We start from the raw sequence: 20,053 nt of genomic DNA, 5'->3' as shown, positions 1-20,053 counted from the left end.
GTGGCTCCTGCTCGCACCCCCTGGAGCTGCCGGGTACCTGCTCTTGGCTAAAGACCACACTACCAAGAGAAAGACTCCTCCCCAGACTAGGCTATTTATGTCCTTACCGAGCATTCTTCTCTCTCTCCCAGGCGGTTGAAACTTGTAGTCTGCAAAACTACATTAACCAGCATTTTATTCTCCAAGGCCTCTGCTTTCAGAAAATATATAATGTTTAAAGGTTCTAAAGTAATTTTCGAGCAAAAATGCTCATTTTAACATGTTTGTCAAAAAATGTCTGACTTGGTGTGTGTATAAAGTGAATATATCAAAAAAGGGAGAGAAATATCTGCGCTCAGAATCTAAAAGAAACCAGCAAAATATTGTAGTAATAAAGGCAGCCAGCTAAATAGGCAGATTACAATCCTAAAATCAACAATGAAACAAATAGAAGTAGCGCCAGTATGAGTAAACATATACAAATATATGCAAATAGACGAGAGTCCTTAAATCATAAGGTAAAAAGAGTCCTTGAGTAGGAGAAAAAGGGAAGACCAATCCAGATCATCCAAACACCCGCGTACACAGTGGGAAAAAGATGGAATCACCCAATAGTGACAGCCAAACCGCTTACCGGAAAAACTGACCCTCCTGTTACAGAGTGGTCAGACAAAGCCAGAGTAGACAGTGTGTTAGGAGGACCCCTCTCATGTCTTTTAACCAGAAATGGCTCCCAGGCTCTTTAACAGGGGGACAATGCAGAAGAAACCAAACTTGAACCTCTCTTAATCTCCAGTAGCAATGACACCACCTCAGAATGATAAAGCAGGCCAATAGTGTAGTATGTACAAACAGGCAAATTTATTAAGAAAATATTGCACTTACATGTAGCCAATAAAAGAAAGCATATATGCAGAGTAAAAACCGCGGTATGGAGAACGTGCTGAACATCCGAGTGCCCGGTCTGCCTTACGCGTATCGTCATACAGTTGACATCATCAGAGGCGTGGCCGTCGGATGTAAGCACGCATTAAGAGCACCCGGCCCGGATGTGACATACCAGGAAGTAGCCAACATCTGCGCTCCACCAGGCAAAGATCAGGAACCAAACCGACCGGAAGTGGCAGTCATTTAAGTCCGAACACTCCTCCGATGTGTCGGAGCTGATCATATCGCCGGGAAGAACGCAATCTTGGCCACAAATCAGTACATTTAAAACATCAATAAGTCCTTAAGACCAACACATAAAAAATATGCACAATATATAAGAATAAATAATACAAAACTTATATGGCAAAACAATTATGAAAATTATATACCAAAGTGAATCGCAATAATTCTATTTGTTTCAGTGTGTATAAAGTGGTTTAAACCCAAATCCAAAAACGTAACGTTTTAGAGTAATTGTCATTCAAACCGTGACATCACTGAAAAATGGCCTGGACTGGAAGGGGGTATGACAGTCCAGTATTCAAGTGGTTAAATAGTATTACAATATACAATAGTAAGCAATAATTGTTTTTGTTAGGAGACTTGTAAAAAAAAAATCAAGAAATGCTTTTAGAATTATTCACATAGTTTAGTAAAATGACTACCTAGAATGGTGCAGATTTTGCTGCACATTAATTACTATACATACAGATTAAAATTAACACAACATAATATTTACACTTGCGTTGTAAATGCAGATCTAAAAACACAGCTAGAGCATTTCTCTTAGCCTGCATGCCTTTAGTACTGCGTATAGTCATGCCTGAAAAGTAATATGAGTGCAGAGTAAATGGTGAGCTGGTACTGCCATGACGTTTTTCCTCTACACCTGTTAAAGTATGTGAGATTTGATATGCAAGCTTTGCAGTTGATACATACAACACACTGAGAAGAGTTTACATGTGTATAGTAGTTTTCAAAACATTTCCAAATTGGAGCTAAACATTTATGCAGCTGCCCTTTCCCCACTAGCTGTAATAGGTTTATGTACTATCATAAGTCAGAAATGTATGTATATTCTGTCGAATTATGGAGAAGTCTACGCGGCTCCATCCCACTAAGGAGTCTCCCACATAAACAAAAGGAATCTTACTATTTTTACTTCATTTTCTGTAGTGTGAAATTACTGCAATACCTAAGAGTTACTGTATAAGAAGCAGGTCCATCTTAATGTTCAGTCATGGCACTAAGGGCATACATTCTTTGGGATGGAGCCGGGTATGCAATATTTTCTTGATCTGTGTTGTAGGGAAATGCTTGCAAACCAACATTAGAATTTTAACAATCTCAAATTCTGGGTTACCAACCCTAAACAAAATTTTAGATTAGCAGGCCTTTACTTGCTGCATGCTTCACTACATCTTCACTTGCTGCATGCATGTTCCAAGTCATTAAATTAGAAGATATTGAAGACAGAGGCAACCTTGCAAGTTTTTAGAAGTCAGCGATCCAGGATTTCTTTAAAACTAAATCATAGAATCATTGCTTTAACCTGTTTGCGAGTCATTCTTTTTTAATGCTAAACTCAAGCATTACTTGCATTCTTGTCCATATTCCTTTCCTGTACTGAAATATACTGTCTGCTTTAAACATTAGAGATGATAATTAGAATGTGACTTTTTTTTTTTTTTTAAGCAGTCTGACCTCTGTTCTTTTCAGTTTGTCTTTCTGTGTAATCACTTGTCGAAACATTCACCTGCTACTGGGTCATACTGGGCTTGACGCCCAACTTAAGTCTTAGACAGATGTCCAACTAGCATTTAAAAATCTTGGCATAAGAAAACAGGTTTCTGTGTAACTCCAGTGTGTTAGGATGTGGGGCTTTTGAAACTTCAGATTAGTAATGTCATGTTTATGGCTTCAATTCCTCTTTTCATAATACAATTTTAATTAGAAATAGTATTTTTCTTTGACTTCACTTAGGAACATTTTAAATTGTATATCATAACCTAGTAAAACATTTCTCTACCATATTCCCCATCAGGTTGAGTGGCAATGTCTTGTTATTGTTATTCCTCCTAAGAGCTACCAAGTACATCCATAGAGTGAACCTTTAATTACAAGCTGATGGCTGCAATAGCAGCCATCTGCTTGTACGGGTTTTGTTAAGCCAGCTCCTGGCTTCAAATTGAATGTGATGCAGCAGCTCCATAGTTGCCGATCACTTTCACAGAGCCAGCCGAGTGATACCCCCCCCCCCCCCCTCCCGCCGGCAGCCCTCCCTCCTCCCGTGGTTCCCGAGTTCTATTGCTATTACTGGTGCCTGGGAACACAACTGCCGGCTAGGGGAGATAGATTGCAGTGAGACTGAGGCAAATCCATGCCTCAATCTCACATGCAAACAATGAAACCGGAAGTGAGGTTGCTCCAGATGCACCATTTCCTGGCCTGTACAGCCAGGGGACACATCTAACCAACCTAATCTGTGCTTGGTTAGATGGTGTGTAGGGCAGGGGAGACATTGGGTCTATTAGACCTCTAATGTCCCCATAAGGAGTACCTGTCACCTGCCCAATGCTATCACATAGGGGTTTATTAACCCCTGTGTAATAGCAATCAAGTAAAAATAAATAAAAGAGTTTAATATATATATATATATATATATATATATATATATATATATATAATAAAATATATTAAAATGTAAAAAAAAAAAAAAAAAAAAAGATTGCTGAAACCCCCATTACCCTGCACAAACGCAAGCCCAGGGTGTGCTCGTGTATGTAAATCGTGGTCACACCACACGTGTGACATATCGCCGCGAACATCCGAGTGAGAACAATAATTCTAGCACAAGAGCTCCTAGTTGACTTTATTGGTTGAACTAGATGAACTTGTGTCTTTTTTCAACCTGACTAACTGTGTAACTATGAGCTGTAAAGGCTTTTAAAGTGTCACCTACAGTGTCTTGAAAACATTTTCATACCCCTTGAAAGTTTCCACATTTTGTCATGTTACAACCAAAATCCTAAATGTATTTTATTGAGATTTTATGTGATAGACCAACACAAAGTGCCACATAGTTGTGGAGTGGAAGGAAAATTATAAATAGTTTTACATTTTTTTTTACAAATAAATAATAAACCAATTGCCTTCAGAAGTCACCTAATTAGTAAATCAAGTCTACCTGTGCGTAATTTAATCTCAGTATAAATACAGCTGTTCTGTGAAGCCCAGAGGTTTGTTAGGCCCCTTTCCAATGGGCGGTTGTTATGCCGCTGGTAAAAGCATGATTTGTTATTTTAAAATTCCAACACTCCTGGCACAAAGATTACTCACATTGCGTTTCTATGCGATTACTTGCGTTTACATGCAGCTGCGTTAAGCTGTGGTAGTAAATTCTTGCCTTTTGTATAGCAACTGTTTAATTATTTTTTATTTGTACTGCGATTAACGGCATTTATATACAGATAGCTGCGGTACATCACTTCTAGACGCTGTCAACATTATTTTTCTTAAATGCACAAACTCGTATGTTATGAAAATGTTGCTAAACGCAGTGTGTGAATGGGGCCATAGGGATGCATGGTCTGCATTTAGCTGCAGTTAATAAGTTCCTCTATCTGCAGCTAAATGCTGAAATCTAACTGCGTGTGGGAAAGGGGCCTTAGATAACCTTAGTAACAAAACAGCATCATGAAGGCCAAGGAACACACCAGACAGGTCAGGGATAAAATTCTGGAGAAGTTTAAAGCAGGGTTAGGTTATAAAAAATATCCCAAGCTTTGAAGATCTCAAAAAGCATTGTTCAATCCATCATTCCAAAATAGAAAGAGTATGGTACAACTGTAAACCTACCAAGACATAGCCATCCACCTAAACTGTCAGGCTGGGCAAGGAGAGCATTAATCAGTGAAGAGGCCCATGGTAAGTCTGGAGGAGCTGCAGAGATCAACAGCTGGTGGGAGAATCTGTCCACAGGACAACTATTAGTCATGCACGCCACAAATCTAGCCTTTATGAATGGGTGGCAAGAAGAAAGCCATTGTTGAAAGTAACCCATAAGAAGCCCCGTTTACAGTTTGCGAGAAGCCATGTGGGGGACACAGCAAACATGTGCAAGAAGGTGCTCTGGTCAGATGAGACCAAAATTAAACTTTTTGGCTTAAAAGCAAAATGCTATGTGTGGCAGGAAACTAACACTGCACATCACCCTGAACACACCATCCCCACCGTGAAACATAGTGGTGGCGGCATCATGTTGTGGGGATGCTTTTCTTCAGCAGGGACAGGGAAGCTGGTCAGAGTTCATGAGAGATGAATGGAGCCAAATACAGGGCAATCTTAGACGAAAACTTGTTAGAGTCTGAAAAAGACTTGAGACTGGGGCGGAGGTTCACCTTCCAGCAGGACAACGACCCTAAACATACAGCCAGAGCTATAATGGAATGGTTTAGATCAAAGCATATTCATGTGTTAGAATGGCCCATTCAAAGTCCAGATCAAAATCAGAATGAGAATCTGTGACAAGACTTGAAAATTGCTGTTCACAGATGCTCTCTATCCAATCTGATAGAGCTTGAGCTATTTTGCAAAAAAGAAAGGACAAAAATGTCACTCTCTAGATATGCAAAGCTGGTAGAGACATACCCAAAAAGACTTGCAGCTGTAATTGCATCCAAAGTTGGTTCTACTAAGTATTGACTCAGGGGGGCTGAATACAAATGCACGCCACACTTTTCAGATATTTATTTGTAAAATAAATTGTATTTTCACACTAAAACTCATTTTATATTTTTTCCTAAAAATTTGCATTTGATAGACAGTTGCACTAATATCATGTGACACAAAAATTTACAACTATCACATTTTTATTCTACAGAGCTTCTGCTTCAGAAAATATATAATGTTCTGGGGGTTTAAGTAATTTTATTGCCAAAAATTAAGGTTTTTAAATGTCTGTGACAAAGAAAATTGCTCTGGAGCCGAAACTGGACACTAGTCCGTCCAGTTCAACTTGTGTACTTGGTGTATGTGTGTTCATGTCGATAATCATATCCCATATATATTGTGTTGATGCACATCTAAGAGTCTTAAAACTATCATTACTTCCTGCTGTCACCACCGATTGTGGAAGAGAGAATTACACATTCTTACCGCCCTGACAATGAAAAACCCCCTACACAGCTTAAGGTTAAACCACTGCTTCTCCAATCTCATTGTGTGGCCCCATGTCTTTTTATACTCCCTGAGACTGAATAGTTTCCTACCTATGCTGGGGTCGCTATTGAGGTATTTGTATATCGCTATCATATCTTCTCTCAAGCGCCTCTTCTCTAGGGAGAATAAGTTTAGTGCTTGTAGTCTTTTCTTGTAATTGAGGCCCTCCAGTCCACTTATTCATGTTTTTTGCCCTTCTTTGAACCCTCTCCAGTTCCAGCACATCCTTCCTGAGGACTGGGGACTAGAACTGGATGGAATACTCCAGATGTGGCCGAACTAGAGTTTTATAAAGTGTCAGGATCATTGTTTTTTTTATCTCTGGAGTAAACCCCTCTTTAATGCATGCTAATAGTCTGCTAGCTTTACTTGCTGCTGCTTGACATTACATGCTATTGCTCAGTCTGTCTTCAACTAGGACTCCCAGATCTTTCTCCGTCCTGGATTCTCTCAGGGGTTCCCCCCAGTGAGTAATTTATGTTTTTAGTTCCCAAGTGCATTACTTTACATTTTTAAACATTAACCCTCATTTTCCATGTAGTTGCCCAGCCCATTATTTTATTTGGGTCTTCTTGTAAAGTTTCTATATCCTGATTCCTGATTCTATATGAGTACATGTTATGTATTACCACCCTTTGGACATGACCCTGTAACCAGTTTTCTATCCAAGAACAACCTATGGTCCATGCCTACAGACCTCAGTTTGTAAATTAGGCATCTATGGGGGGACTGTATCAAATGCTTTTGCAAAATCCAAATAGACCACATCTACAGGTCTACCTTTATATAGATGGCAGCTCACTTCCTCGTAGAATGTTAACAGGTTGGTTTAGCAAGAACGACCTCTCGTAAACCCATGCTGATACTGTTTTCATCCCCAAATTCTTGGATATAGTCCCTTATCATCCCCACCAATAATAAACATACTATCGATGTTCGAATGACAAGCCTGTAGTTTCCAGGAATATATCTCTGCCCTTTTTTAAATATTGGTACCATGTGGGCCTTTCGCCAATCAGCTGGTACCATTCCTGTCAGTATGCTGTCCATAAAAATTAGGAAAAGGTCTGGCTATAACCTGATTGAGTTCTTGGGTGTAAGCCATCCAATCCTGGTGGTTTATTTGTGTTAAGCTTTTCTAGTCTTTTCTGGACACCGGCTTCTGTAAGCCACAAGAGTACATCCTGTGACCTGTTGCTAACAAAATAAACTTATACCTATAAAAAATATATATAATAAAAACAATTTATACTGTATATATATATAAAAACAAAATATACCTATACCTAACTAAATATAATTGTGGTTGTTATACCACCTCCTTTCACTAAGAAAGCATTTAGTACAGTTATATAGATAAAAAGAGGGCCAATGCGCTCCCAATCAAGAATAAGACGTGTGATAAATAAAAAATGAATCAGAGTGTAAAAGTGTAGAAAACAAATTATATGTGGAAAGAGCAACCAATTTTGTAGTGTCACCACATACTAAATAGAATAGGGAAAATATGGAAATCGGCGCTACTTTCCCAGTCAGTGCAAGCTCACTGCTAATGATATAGAAAAGATAATTCCTGTGTGTTCGTGTGTGTAGTGAACTCCTTAAAAAATGTGAGAAAGTGCGCTAATATATGTGAGTAAGTTGCAACCAAAGATCCAATAATGCTGGAATATAAATACATGAAAAAAAGTCTGGTGCACTAAATGTGAAGTGTTGTAAAAGGTGAAATATTGTATAACACAAAATAAACATCAATCAAATAATGATAACATGTGTGTCTAAAACAATTGACACCACTGTGAATCCATATATTGAAATGGATATGAAAGTGATATAAATCCCCAAAAATGGGGGTAAAACAATAAGTCCCAAAATGATCAACTCAAAGTCCAGATATCCTAGATGTTAGTTGACGTGAAAAAACAGTGAAATAAACTGGTCCCAAAAAAAACAAACGGTGCTCCAACGTGGAATGTGATAGTTTCCCACCACCTCACAGGTTTGCTTCTTACCAGCAAGTGCAGTATAAAGGGCGTAAAAAAGGCAGACACCTTTAGAGAGAGGGCCTCTTGTCTGTTGTAAGGTGTGGGAATTGATTATTCCATCTGTCCTGTCAAAAGAGGCCGGGAATGTCAATTCCTGTCATCAGCACCTCAGCCTGATTGCAGTGAAACCACATACTGCATGGCTACCACAAGTTTGTTGCAGTAAGACAGTCAGGTGTGTTCCATCGGAGAGAACATGGCTCCCGAATGATTCTATAGCTTAAATGTCTGGTGAGGTGACAGCAATCATTGTTATCTATACTGTACACAAGCCTGTTGGGGAGAAAGTGGGGATGGGGGGTATTAGCAACTCCATCAATCCCAGGTTTAGTCAGATTTTAAATTGTAACCATTTGTCAATCTGAATATTTTGGCTCCATGCACACTGGGCTTAGAAAAAAAATGCCAGTTCCCTTCTCAGGAAAACACACTCATATAGAGCATTTTTTTGTACATAGTTTAGATGAGTTTAGGAGAGTTTGCATTTTTCTGCCAGAAAGCTCCAATCAGAAACGTAAACTAGAAATGCTCAGAATATGCCTCCGTCCTAATGTGCATAGACACATACGATAACATGCTTATGCTTCAACAGGCAAAATGCAAAACTTCTGTAAAGCAGCGATTTTAAAGCCAGTGTGCATGGAGCCTAAATATAATAAAGAACACCAGTTAAACCCATTTGTACATAATTCCACTTTAGGTATTTTAGGACAGTGCTGATGTAAATGGTTCAGTTAAACCGATATAAACCACCGCAAAAAAAAAAAAAAAAACAGGCTCCCTAAAGGTTTAAGACATAATGTACTAGTATGCACCGCATACTAGAACATTATGGCAGGCTTACCTGCACACAGTGCCCTCCAGCACAGTGTTATGGCTCCCTGGCGCTTCCATCTTCACCCGGTCTTCCTACTGGGTTTGTAGGCTCTGTATGAATGGCCGGGGCTGTGATGATGTCACTCCCGTGCTTGCTCTGCCACGGAGCTCTGAAGGGATGGCACAGGTGTGCCATCCCTTCAGAGCGCATGTAATAAAAAGATAAAAGATAAGTTCACATTTTGGAACATGTTAAATGTTCCACCCATATTTACGTTACAGCTTCTGACGCCAATTTCCACCCCCCTTTCCACGTGACAGAAGGTGTGAAATCTTCTACCTGCACCTGCTGTCACTTTTTGAAAACGCAAATGTGACGTGGGCAGATGTGAAGGAATCCTAATTGTTAATGACATGCCAATCTTGCCATTATGGCAATGCGAGCGTCATATGCATTTCCAAAATGCGCAGCAAAGTGCACATTTTGCATTTGAGAATGTGAATGCATAGCAATGCCAGTGTGAAGTGCATTTGCAATATGTTTCCGAAACATGCTGCAAAGCACACTTTTTTTGTGTGGATTCCTGCTTATTTGAAAACATGCAGATGTGAATGTAGCCTAATTGCTAATCACAACTCAACTGCAATTAGCAGACACCTGTTTTGCCAATGTGACACTCCACAAATGGTTCTTAAGCCACTTTGGGTCATTTGTTGCACTTAGGGCAACCTATTCAAGTGAATGGGCTACCTCATGCCCAACGTGCGTTTACGTGTGTAAAACACACAGAAAACACGCACATTTTCCCTACACCCAGGTATGAGTAAATTGTGCTTGTGTTACAGTCTGCAGTCAGGCTGGTATCCAGTATCTGGGGCAGTAGAGAGGCTCCTACTGACCTTCGTGACACGTATACAAGCAAATCACCCTGGCAGATGACGTGGGCTCACCCAAGGGGGTCTAAGTACTAACCTGTATTAACCATAACTGCTGATGGTGGAGATGGATTTCACTGCGTGTTAGTACCAGATCGTGGTGCCCAGGTTCGCCCCATTAGGAGGTGAATAAGCCAGGGTCCAGTAGCAGATATAGCATATAGGGATCAAGCATAAGCGTAGTCACTAAACAAACCAAAGGTCGGTAATAAAGTAGTGGTTGTGAAGAGACGGATGGCAGCAGGGGTGACAAGAGCGAGATATTGGCTGGAGAGAGTACAATCTTGCAAACAGGAAGTGCAGAGTCATGGCAAAGAGTTCAAAGCTTAGGAGAAATAAGGTTCAAGCAGAGGATCCTTCAAAGAATTGTCCAGGGAGCTGTCTAGCATCTCAGGGGGCTCAGTGAGAAGTTACTGAAAGATACAGCAGCGGTCCTGGGTACAGGTCCAGGCCTTGACAGCTTGAGAGGAGAGTTTTTAGGCAGCAAGGATGACCTGGGAAGAGAGCCGAGGGTTAAAAATCTACTGATCTCATCAAAGTTTCATGAGAATTGCTTCTTATCTAATGCTGATGTGACTTATTTGAGTTAACACAGAAGTGTTAACTAGCGTGAACTGCTATTACTCTGCTGGAAATATCTCTGTGATATATATTAATGCCTAAAATGTGTAAATTATTTGCTGATGCCAGTGTGTGTGTGTAAAGAAATGTTGTAAAGTAACAATGCTTTAAAAAATGTTTGCCTTTTGTAAATTGCAAAAAACAAAACAAGGGTGAGCAAAGAGAAGAATAATCTAAATCAAATCAATATTTGGTGTCACCTTTGACTTCAAACCAGCATCATTTCTTCTACATACACTTGCACACAGTTTTTGAAGTTTTTGTTTCTTGATGATTATACTTGATGATCTTGAGATCAGGGCTCTGTGAGGGCCAAACCATCACTTCCAGGACTCCTTGTTCTTTGCACTGAATATAGTTCTTAATGAAATTAGCTGTATGTTTGGGGTTGTTGTCCTGCTGCAGCAAAAAATGGTATGGCGCACTCAAACTAGTACATTGATCACAATATGTACAGTTCAAATTAGTGTTTAGTTTTTTTTTTGTCTGTCTGTTTGTTTGTCTTTTTGTCTGGCTGTTCATTCGATTGTTCGTTTGTCTTCTTGTTCGCACAGATACACACCGTTGGGGTTTATGCTATTTAATGTGTTTAACCACCAGACCAATTTTCAGCTTTCGGTGCTCTCGCACTTTGAATCACAATTACTGTCATGCTACACTGTACCCAAATGAAATTTTTATAATTTTGTTCACACAAATAGAGCTTTCTTTGGTGGTATTTATTCACCGCTGGATTTTTTTTTTTTTTTATATAAGCGAAAAAATAGCAAAAAAAAAAAATATTTTCTATTGTCTGTTTTAAAAGAAATCCTATAAAATCAAATTTTGTCATAAATTTAGGCCAGAATGTATTCTGCTACATGTCTTTGGTAAAAAAAAATCCTGATAAGTGTATGAAAATAGGTTTGTGTGAAAGTTATAGAGCCCACGAGCTAGGCTACGTATCATTGAAAATTGATCAGTCCTGATGTACTACCTATCTCATTTCTTCAGGCCCTAAAATGTCAGGAGAGTACAAATACCCCCCAAATGTAAATTTTTGTAAAGAGGACAGTCCAAGGTATTTAGTAAGAGGCATAGTGAGATTTTTGAAGTTGCAATTTTTTTGCCACAATAGTTTTGGTAATGAAACATTTTTTTTTTCCACAAAATTGTTATATTAACAAGGTATTTCTCACACATGGCATACATAAACTTACAAATACACCCCAAAATATATTCTGCTACTCCTCCTGAGTATGGCGATACCACATGTGTGAGACATGTGCAAGACTTTTCCACAGCCTGGCCACATACAGAGGCCCAACATCCAGGCGTTCGAAAGCCATAAATTACACATTTCATTTCCTGAGTACCTATCACATTTTTGAAGGCCTTGGAGCACCAGGACAATAAAATTACCCACAAAATGACCCCATTTTGGAAAGAAAACACCCCAATGTATATTCTATGATGCATAATAAGTCTTTTGAAGATGTCATTTTTTTCCACAAGTTTTTGGAAAATGTGGAAAAAAATAAAAACATATTTTTTTTACACAAAGTTGTCAATTTATAAGATATTTCTAATACATAGCATGTACATAGCAAAAATTATACCCCAAAATGTATTCTGCTACTCGTCCTGAGTATGGTGATACCACATCTGTCAGACTTTTCCACAGCCTGGCCACATACAGAGGCCCAACATCCAAGTAGCACCGTCATGTGTTCTAAAGGCATAAATTACACATTTCATTTCCTGAGTACCTATCACATTTGTGAAGGCCCTGGAGCATCAGGACAATGGAATAACCCACAAAATGACCCCATTTTGGAAAGAAAACACCCCAATGTATATTCTATGAGGCATGATGAGTATTTTGAAGATGTCATTTTTTTCCAAAAGTTTTTGGAAAATGTGGAAAAAAATAAAAACATATTTTTTTTACACAAAGTTGTCAATTTATAAGATATTTCTAATACATAGCACGTACATAGCAAAAATTACACCCCAAAATGCATTCTGCTACTCCTCCTGAGTATGGCAATACCACATGTGTCAGACTTTTCCACAGTCTGGCCACATACAGAGGCCCAACATCCAAGTAGCACCTACAGGCTTCTAACACATAGCATCAAGAATTACACCCCAAAATACATTCTGCTGAGCAAAGGGTAAAAAAAAATGATTACCTGTGGTTTTAGCAGGCACAAATACTGTCACAGCACAGGAAAAGCATTGGTCCAGGCAGTAGTTCAGTTAGCAGGCATAGTCATGGCCAGTTCAGGTGGCAGGCATAGTCATGGCCAGTTCAGGTGGCAGGCATAGGCATGGCCAGTTCAGGTGGCAGGCAGAGGCATGGCTAGTTTAGGTGGCAGGCAGAGGCATGGCCAGTTCAAGTGGCAGGCAGAGTCATGGCCAGTTCAGGTGGCAGCAGGCAGCACTATAAGGCTTGGGGGCCTTGGTCAGGTAGGACCTGAGGACAGGGGTAGAGGCTTCTCCCACCCAAATCTCTTTGAAGCCTCTGAGTCTCCAGACCCTAATCCGAGAAAACAAAAACCTGGAGAAAAAAAGTTTTCTCCACTCGGAAATTCTATTCTGGAGCCCCTCACCTGTGTGAGACCCCTTTGTTGAATAGTACAGTGGCAGGGCAAACAATCAGTTCCAGGAGGCAGGCAAAAAGCATGGTCATTCAACAGGCCGAGATCAATTCACGTGTTAGGCAGAAACATGGTTGGCAGAGGCATAGTCGATAAACAGTCCGGGTCATACACAGAGATAGCAGAAACTGGAAAAATATCTTCACATCATAGTCGATAAACAGTCCGGGTCATACACAGAAATAGCAGATAGTGGAAAATGTCTATACTAATAGTGTACTGAATTGTGATAAACACGATAGCACCCTACAATACAGAGGCCTGGCTGGGAGGAACATTGGGGACAGTAGTATCGGGTGTCACGGCGAATTCCTCTACTTGAACATACACAACATTTTTTTTGGTGTCTGCGGCCTGTGTAGGTAGGAGGGAGGATATTCATGAAGTCTGGCTAATGCATCAGAGCGAATTTGTTCAGGGGGATGGCCATGGGGATAGAGAAGGGCCATGATAACATCCTCTTGAAATTTTAGATAGGTTAGGGATCCTTGGTACACTCGGAAAAAATAATATAAGAATTGAACAGGGCTAGCTGAATTATATAAATGGCGACTTTTTTATACCAGAACAGGGATCTCCTGGTGGCTAAGTAGGGCTGCATCAGCTGGTCGCTCATATCCACCCCCCCCCCCCCCCCCCCTGAATAGGTTATATTCATGAATGCTTTTTGGCTTCTGGATGGGACCTCGTCTTGTCTGAAGTTCCACCAGGGTGTCGTCGTGTATTGTGGAAAGGATGTAGATGTCCCTTTTATCTCTCCACTTCAGAGCTAGTACCTCTTCATTACGCATACTGGCTTTTTCCCCCCGATTTAATTTTCGGGTGATTAATCTCTGTGGGAAGCCCTTGCGGTTGGACCGTGCTGTCCCGCAGCCCACAGTCTTTTTCAGGTAGAGATGGCGGAAAAGTGGGAGACGTGTGTAGAAATTGTCTACATATAGGTGGTAACCCTTCCCAAACAGTGGTTCTATCAGCTGTCAGACGATTTTGCCACTTGTCCCCATATAGGTAGGGCACCCAGGGGGTTTTAGCTGACTGTCCTTTCCCTCATAAATTTGGAAATCATAGATGTAGACCGTGGCCCTGTTGCATACCTTGTAAAATTTTACCCCATATTTGGCCCGTTTACTTGGGAGGTATTGTTTTATTCCAAGCCTTCCAGTGAAGTGGACTAGGGATTCATCCACACAAATATTTTTATCAGGGGTAAACATTTGCTTGAAGCTGGAGCAAAAAAAATTGATTAGGGGCCGAATTTTGAATAATTTATCGTAATTTGGATGATTTCGGAGGAGGCACTGGGCATTGTTGTTGAAATGTAAAAATCGCATTATCATTTCGTAATGGGTTCTGGGCATCAAAGAGGAGTAGACTGGCATATTTGGCAAGATAGGGTAGACCAGTAGGAATGGAGTTAATTTTTTTGGTCAGACCCATGTTGAGGGTCAGTCCAAGGAAAATTTTAAATTCTTCTACGGTGAGGGGTTTCCAAACAAAAGGGCGGGCATAGGAGGAATCAGGATTGCTGGCAATATGTTGGCTGGCATACAGATTACACTGCTCCACGATTTAGTTCAGCAGATTATCTGTGAACAACAAATGAAAATAAACAAGTGGGGTTACATTATCTGATTGGATTTGAGGGCCTGGCTGTGCTGTAAAAGGGGGAATTACAAGTTCTGCTGAAGTATCGGGCAGCCATGTAGGATATAATAGAACATCTGGAAGGCTAGTATGGGCCCTGCCTCGTTGTGGGTGGGATGCCCCATTACCAGCAGCTGGCCTGTCATGTAGGAATGATGCCCTGCTTGCGTTTGCCACTGCACAAGGACTTGCAGAACTGCTGGTGGATGCCTGCATATAATCTTGGACGTGGAGTGCTGCGCTGCTAGTGGATGCCTCAGGAGTTGTTGCGCTGCTGGTGGATGCCTCAGGATGCGTTGCCCTGTTGCTGGAAGCCTGCGTCTGCTCAAATCTCCTGAGCCTCTTTGTTAGGATTTTGTCATCCTCCGTTTCCATTTCAGAGCCACTGGTTTCTACTGGCTCATACTCGCTTTCGAGTCTGACGGAGAGAGTTCCCCGCTACTCTCATCCGACATACTCTGGAGAATATGGAGAGCCTCCTCGCAGCTATATCATTTTTTTAGCCATGTGGACAGATGTGCATAGATGATTCTGGGACAGATGTGTGACAGACGTTGAACTGAGATGCGGCAGATGTTCACTGGGACTGGTGTGTCAGATCACGGACAGATGTGTCAGATCACAGACAGGTGTGTCAGATCACAGACAGGTGTGGCAGATCACAGACAGGTGACGATGTGTGCCAGATGTGTGCGGACAGATGTGCGCTGGATGATCACAGACAGATGTGCGCTGGATGATCACAGACAGATGTGTGCTGGATGATCACAGACAGATGTGCGCTGGATGATCACAAGCAGATGTGTGCTGGATGATCACGGGCAGATGTGCGCTGGATGATCACGGACAGATGTGCGCTGGATGATCACGGACAGATGTGCGCTGGATGATCACGGACAGATGTGCGCTGGATGATCACGGACAGATGTGCGCTGGATGATCACAGACAGATGTGCGCTGGATGATCACGGACAGATGTGCGCTGGAATATCACAGACAGATGTGCGCTGAATATCAGGGACAGATATAGCCTGATGATCACGGACAGACGTTTATATCGGTGTTGGTGACACTGTTTTGGGGACACTGTGTTTTGGGGGACACTGTGTTTTGGGGACAGTAGCAGGGTGATCGGTGTGTAATTAGCAAAAAAAATGCTTCAAACTCACTGATCCCCTGGCTGGAGCACAGATTGTCTCTTCTTCTCACTGACAGGATCTGTGTGAGGAGAAGAAGAGATCAAAGCCGCTGTATTTACATTACATGATGGCTGTGATTGGACACAGCCGTCATGTAATCAGGAGGGCCAATCACAGGGCCCTCCTGCCGCAACTTGTTGCTATGTGTCCGAGGGACACAGGGACATCGAGATCACGCCGCTGCGCGTGACCGCGGTGGCGCGATCTCTCTCCTTCTGCAGGACGTTCTGGAACGTCCGATCGGAAGGACGAGACTCCCACCCGGCCGTATATGTACAGTGGCCGGGTGGGAGGTGGTTAAAAAGAATGATGCCTGTCTTTCATATTTCTTTATGTGCTCTTTTCAGTTTGTATAAAACTAATTTGAACGGTACATATTGTGATCAAAGTACTAGTTTGAGTGTGCCCTTGGAGATCATGCCTCCCTTTTTGCTGGTACTTTGGACATTGCATCCGACACAGGAAAGCCCCCACGCATCAGTGTTATGGCTGTTCCTTTCTCTGATTGGGCCGTGCTTGGATGGTGGTTTCCCCATTCAGTCCTGGCCGCCAGAGGAACCTCCTGTGTCTGTGGGTTTTTGTCTCCAATATGGCCGCATTCTGGTCTCCGGATGTCTTCATAACAGAGACCAGAGGTAATGCACACCATGTGACATAATTTTGACACGCATGCGCGCCCTCTACATATATGGAGATGCCGGGGATTGCCTGCAATGCCATTCTCAGCCAACTCCTCATGCGGAGGAGAGGAATTAGACACTCTTTGGTCTCCGGACTGCCAAGGCTGGTTCTCAGCTATTCATATTAGGTTTGGAGGGTGCCCTTTCTCTGACTGACTCTTCAGCCACCCAAGTTCAGGTGGATTCTAATGCTCCAAGCCTAGTAAGTATTGGACACCCCCAGTATGCTTATGGCCCTTTAGCCTGTGCATTAGAAGTTTAAACATTCCTTTTCCTTTTGGCATGTAGGCAATGATATACCTGGCTCGGCTTTCTTTTCACTATCACTTTTCACTATCAATTGGGTTTCGGAATAGAATTCTATCTCCAGTGATCCTTTTTGTAATGTCCAGTCATGGCTGGGAGGTCTTGTCTCTGTGGATGCATTCATACTAAATGACCTTATTGAAAATGTAAGTTCGTTCTTTGTGATCTATTCAAAATGGCAAAGATATATACTGTATCTATGTAGCACTTTATTTGTAATACCTTATTACCTTACAGAAATGGCAGAAAAAGAAGAATTTGTATTGCTTTGCACATCGAAGTGCGTTGGAATTTCCCATGCTGTGATTACATCTCGGGCTGTTCTTCAGCTTAGCTCAGGAAACGCCATTTTTGTCACTTGAGTTAATTTACAATTAGTTTATTCATGTCAATATTTCAAAAGTATATATTGTGTGTTTTTATTCTCTGACTATGGTCTGTTCTTGAAAAAATATATCTCATTAATAAAATTTCTATTTTTATACAAATTTGTTTGGATTGCCTTAAGGCCCCGTTCACATAGGGGCGACGCTACTTCGCACCGCGACCTCGGAGGTCGCGGTGCGAGCAGCGCGCCGCGACCTCGGAGCGGCCGCCACGGACTTCATAACATTGAAGTCTATGGCGGTCGCCCCAAAGAAGCTCCGGACCCTTTTTCTAAGTCGGAGCGACTTGTGTCGCTCCTATTAGAACGGGTCCGCAGCTTGCCTCAGTGTGAACCGGGACTTAAAATCCCCCATTTTGAGGATCTGGTATGTTTTTCAAGAAGGGTCTGAGGCAGCCTACATCCACAGAAGATCTGTGGTTAGTTCTCCAAGATGTTTGAAACAACCTACCTGCCAAGTTCCTTCAAAAACAGCGTACCTAGAACAATTGATGCGGTTTTGAAAGCAAAGGGTGGTCACACCAAAATATGATTTGACTTGGATTTCCTTTCTGTTATTTACTTTCTATTTTGTTAAGTGATAAAAATAAACTATTATCACTTCTATTTCTAAAATAATTCTTACTTTACAGCATTCACACCTGCCTAAAGCTTTTGCACAGTACTGGGTGTATAATATATTTACAGTATATATCGACATATTACACACACAATATTTGTGCCTGGATTCTTACCTAACACAGAAAATTCTTGTTTTTTTTTTTGTTTCCAATAGTACAACCTCATATGTTCTGATGCCTGGAAACTTGACATGACACAGTCTTCACTCAACTTGGGATTCTTAATAGGGGCTCTGATTTTAGGTTATGCAGCAGACAGGTAAACAATGCATGGTCATGTTGTGGTTTTTACTTGTTTGAAAATAGCTAACTTATTGGAAATTCTTGTCAAAAATATGAAACTACAAAATTCTCAAAAAACATATTAACTTAATAGTTGCCAACATGTAAAAAAAAATCCATTGACACCTTTTTTGCATCCAAATAGCCATTGTAGGCAGAGAATGTACTTTGGGTTGAGCATTCATTTAAAATGGGTGTGGTTTTACAAACTGCATAGTATTAACCCAATGCCATACTTTGTATTTTTAGGAAAATGATTTTTATTTTATTTTTACAAAAGGTACAAAAAACAAAAAAGCTGCCTGATAAACAGGCCACAAGAATCAAACATACAGAGTATTAGCACTGGGTAGCACTGAGTAGCCAGAAAAGCTTCAAGGCATGTAAATATACAATTCCAAAATATGAGTACATACCATTTAGAGCAGGAAGAATATAGGGTTCTCAATTACCAGCTCCCACATAGGGGAAGTACATACAAGGCAGACTACCATCTCCCCAAGAATAAACAAAGCATCCACAACCCAACAAAGAACATTTTAATGAACTGTCCAGGAGTACATGTCCAAACACAGCATTTATAAGAAAATTTTAGACAAGAGTAGGGCTGGGCGATAAATCGATTCATCGATTTTTTGGTTGGAAACTATTTTTTTTTTGTTAAACTCGAGTTTTTTGTACAATACTAGCCACCGAACTCCCCACCGCCGCGCCTGGATGTGACGTCAGCTGCGGGGCGGGCGGTGCGTCTGTACAGGCCGGGGCTGCGGCGCACTGTGATAGGTACAGACAGTCTCCCCGGCCTGGATGTGACGTCAGCTGCGGGGCGGGCGGTGCGTCTGTACAGGCGGGCGGTGATCATCACAGCGCGCCGCAGCCCCGGCCTGTACAGACGCACCGCCCGCCCCGCAGCTGACGTCACATCCAGGCGCGGCGGTGGGGAGTTCGGTGGCTAGTATGGAGAACAGCATATGACGTGGCATACAATGTGGACAACCAGGGATGGTGGAAATGAGGGAAAACTATCTAGGTCGGCTAAAACTGAAGTGGTAATCCCATTTTGGAACCAATATTCCCAGTGATATGAACACACTTTGCATCTTCCTAAAGCTGAAGACACCAAGTTAACTTGTAATGAGACATGGACATTGAATATAAAACATGTAATAAAGTCTGAATTCTTCTTACTGCAGCATTTTCAAAAAAACAAACAAACATACTAAATAAAAAGCAGTAAAAAAAAAAAAACTCGAGTTAAACAAAAAAAAAAACGTTTCAAACCAAAAAAAGGTCAAGTTTAATAAAAAAAAAAAACGTTTCAGCCCCGGTTCACACTACTGCGAGTGCCGGGTTCGCATGTAATGTCGGAGCGCACTGCTCCTTCATTACATGCGATTGGCTGTGCGGTGCGAGTTTAGCCATACACTTTGTATGGCTAAATTCGCACCCGCAGCAAACTCGCACAGGACCCTTTTTGGAAGCCGCATCAGGATCGGATCGCACAGCGGTTCACACTTGTGCGATCCGATCCTGTGCGAACTGCACGATCGCACTGCGATATGCGATCAAACTGGGGGTGTCATTAAGATTACATTGACACCCCCAGCGTATCGCATATGGCAGTGTGAACTGCCGTGGGTGCGTGTGCGATGCGGGAACAGGCTGCGGATTCGCAGCCTTCCCGCATCGCATAAATGTGAACCGAGGCTGACACCCCCAGCGTATCGCATATGGCAGTGTGATATACA

At 41.6% G+C, this 20,053-nt stretch overlaps 1 protein-coding gene across 4 annotated transcripts in view; it reads left to right on the top strand.

Annotated features, from left to right (window-relative positions):
- The window catches only part of SLC22A3 (solute carrier family 22 member 3), a 364,734-nt gene that overhangs the window by 203,142 nt on the left and 141,539 nt on the right, over window positions 1-20,053 (top strand). For all 4 annotated transcript variants that reach the window (XM_082251588.1, XM_082251587.1, XM_082251585.1 and 1 more), the window contains exon 2: window positions 18,179-18,282. In XM_082251588.1, the coding sequence (XP_082107714.1) occupies window positions 18,179-18,282 (104 nt within the window). The remainder of the gene's footprint in view (window positions 1-18,178; window positions 18,283-20,053) is intronic.

Source organism: Pelophylax lessonae (assembly GCF_965119305.1).
Source record: "Pelophylax lessonae genome assembly, chromosome: 3".
NCBI lineage: Eukaryota > Metazoa > Chordata > Amphibia > Anura > Ranidae > Pelophylax > Pelophylax lessonae.
This window is presented reverse-complemented; position numbering and strand designations above follow the sequence as displayed.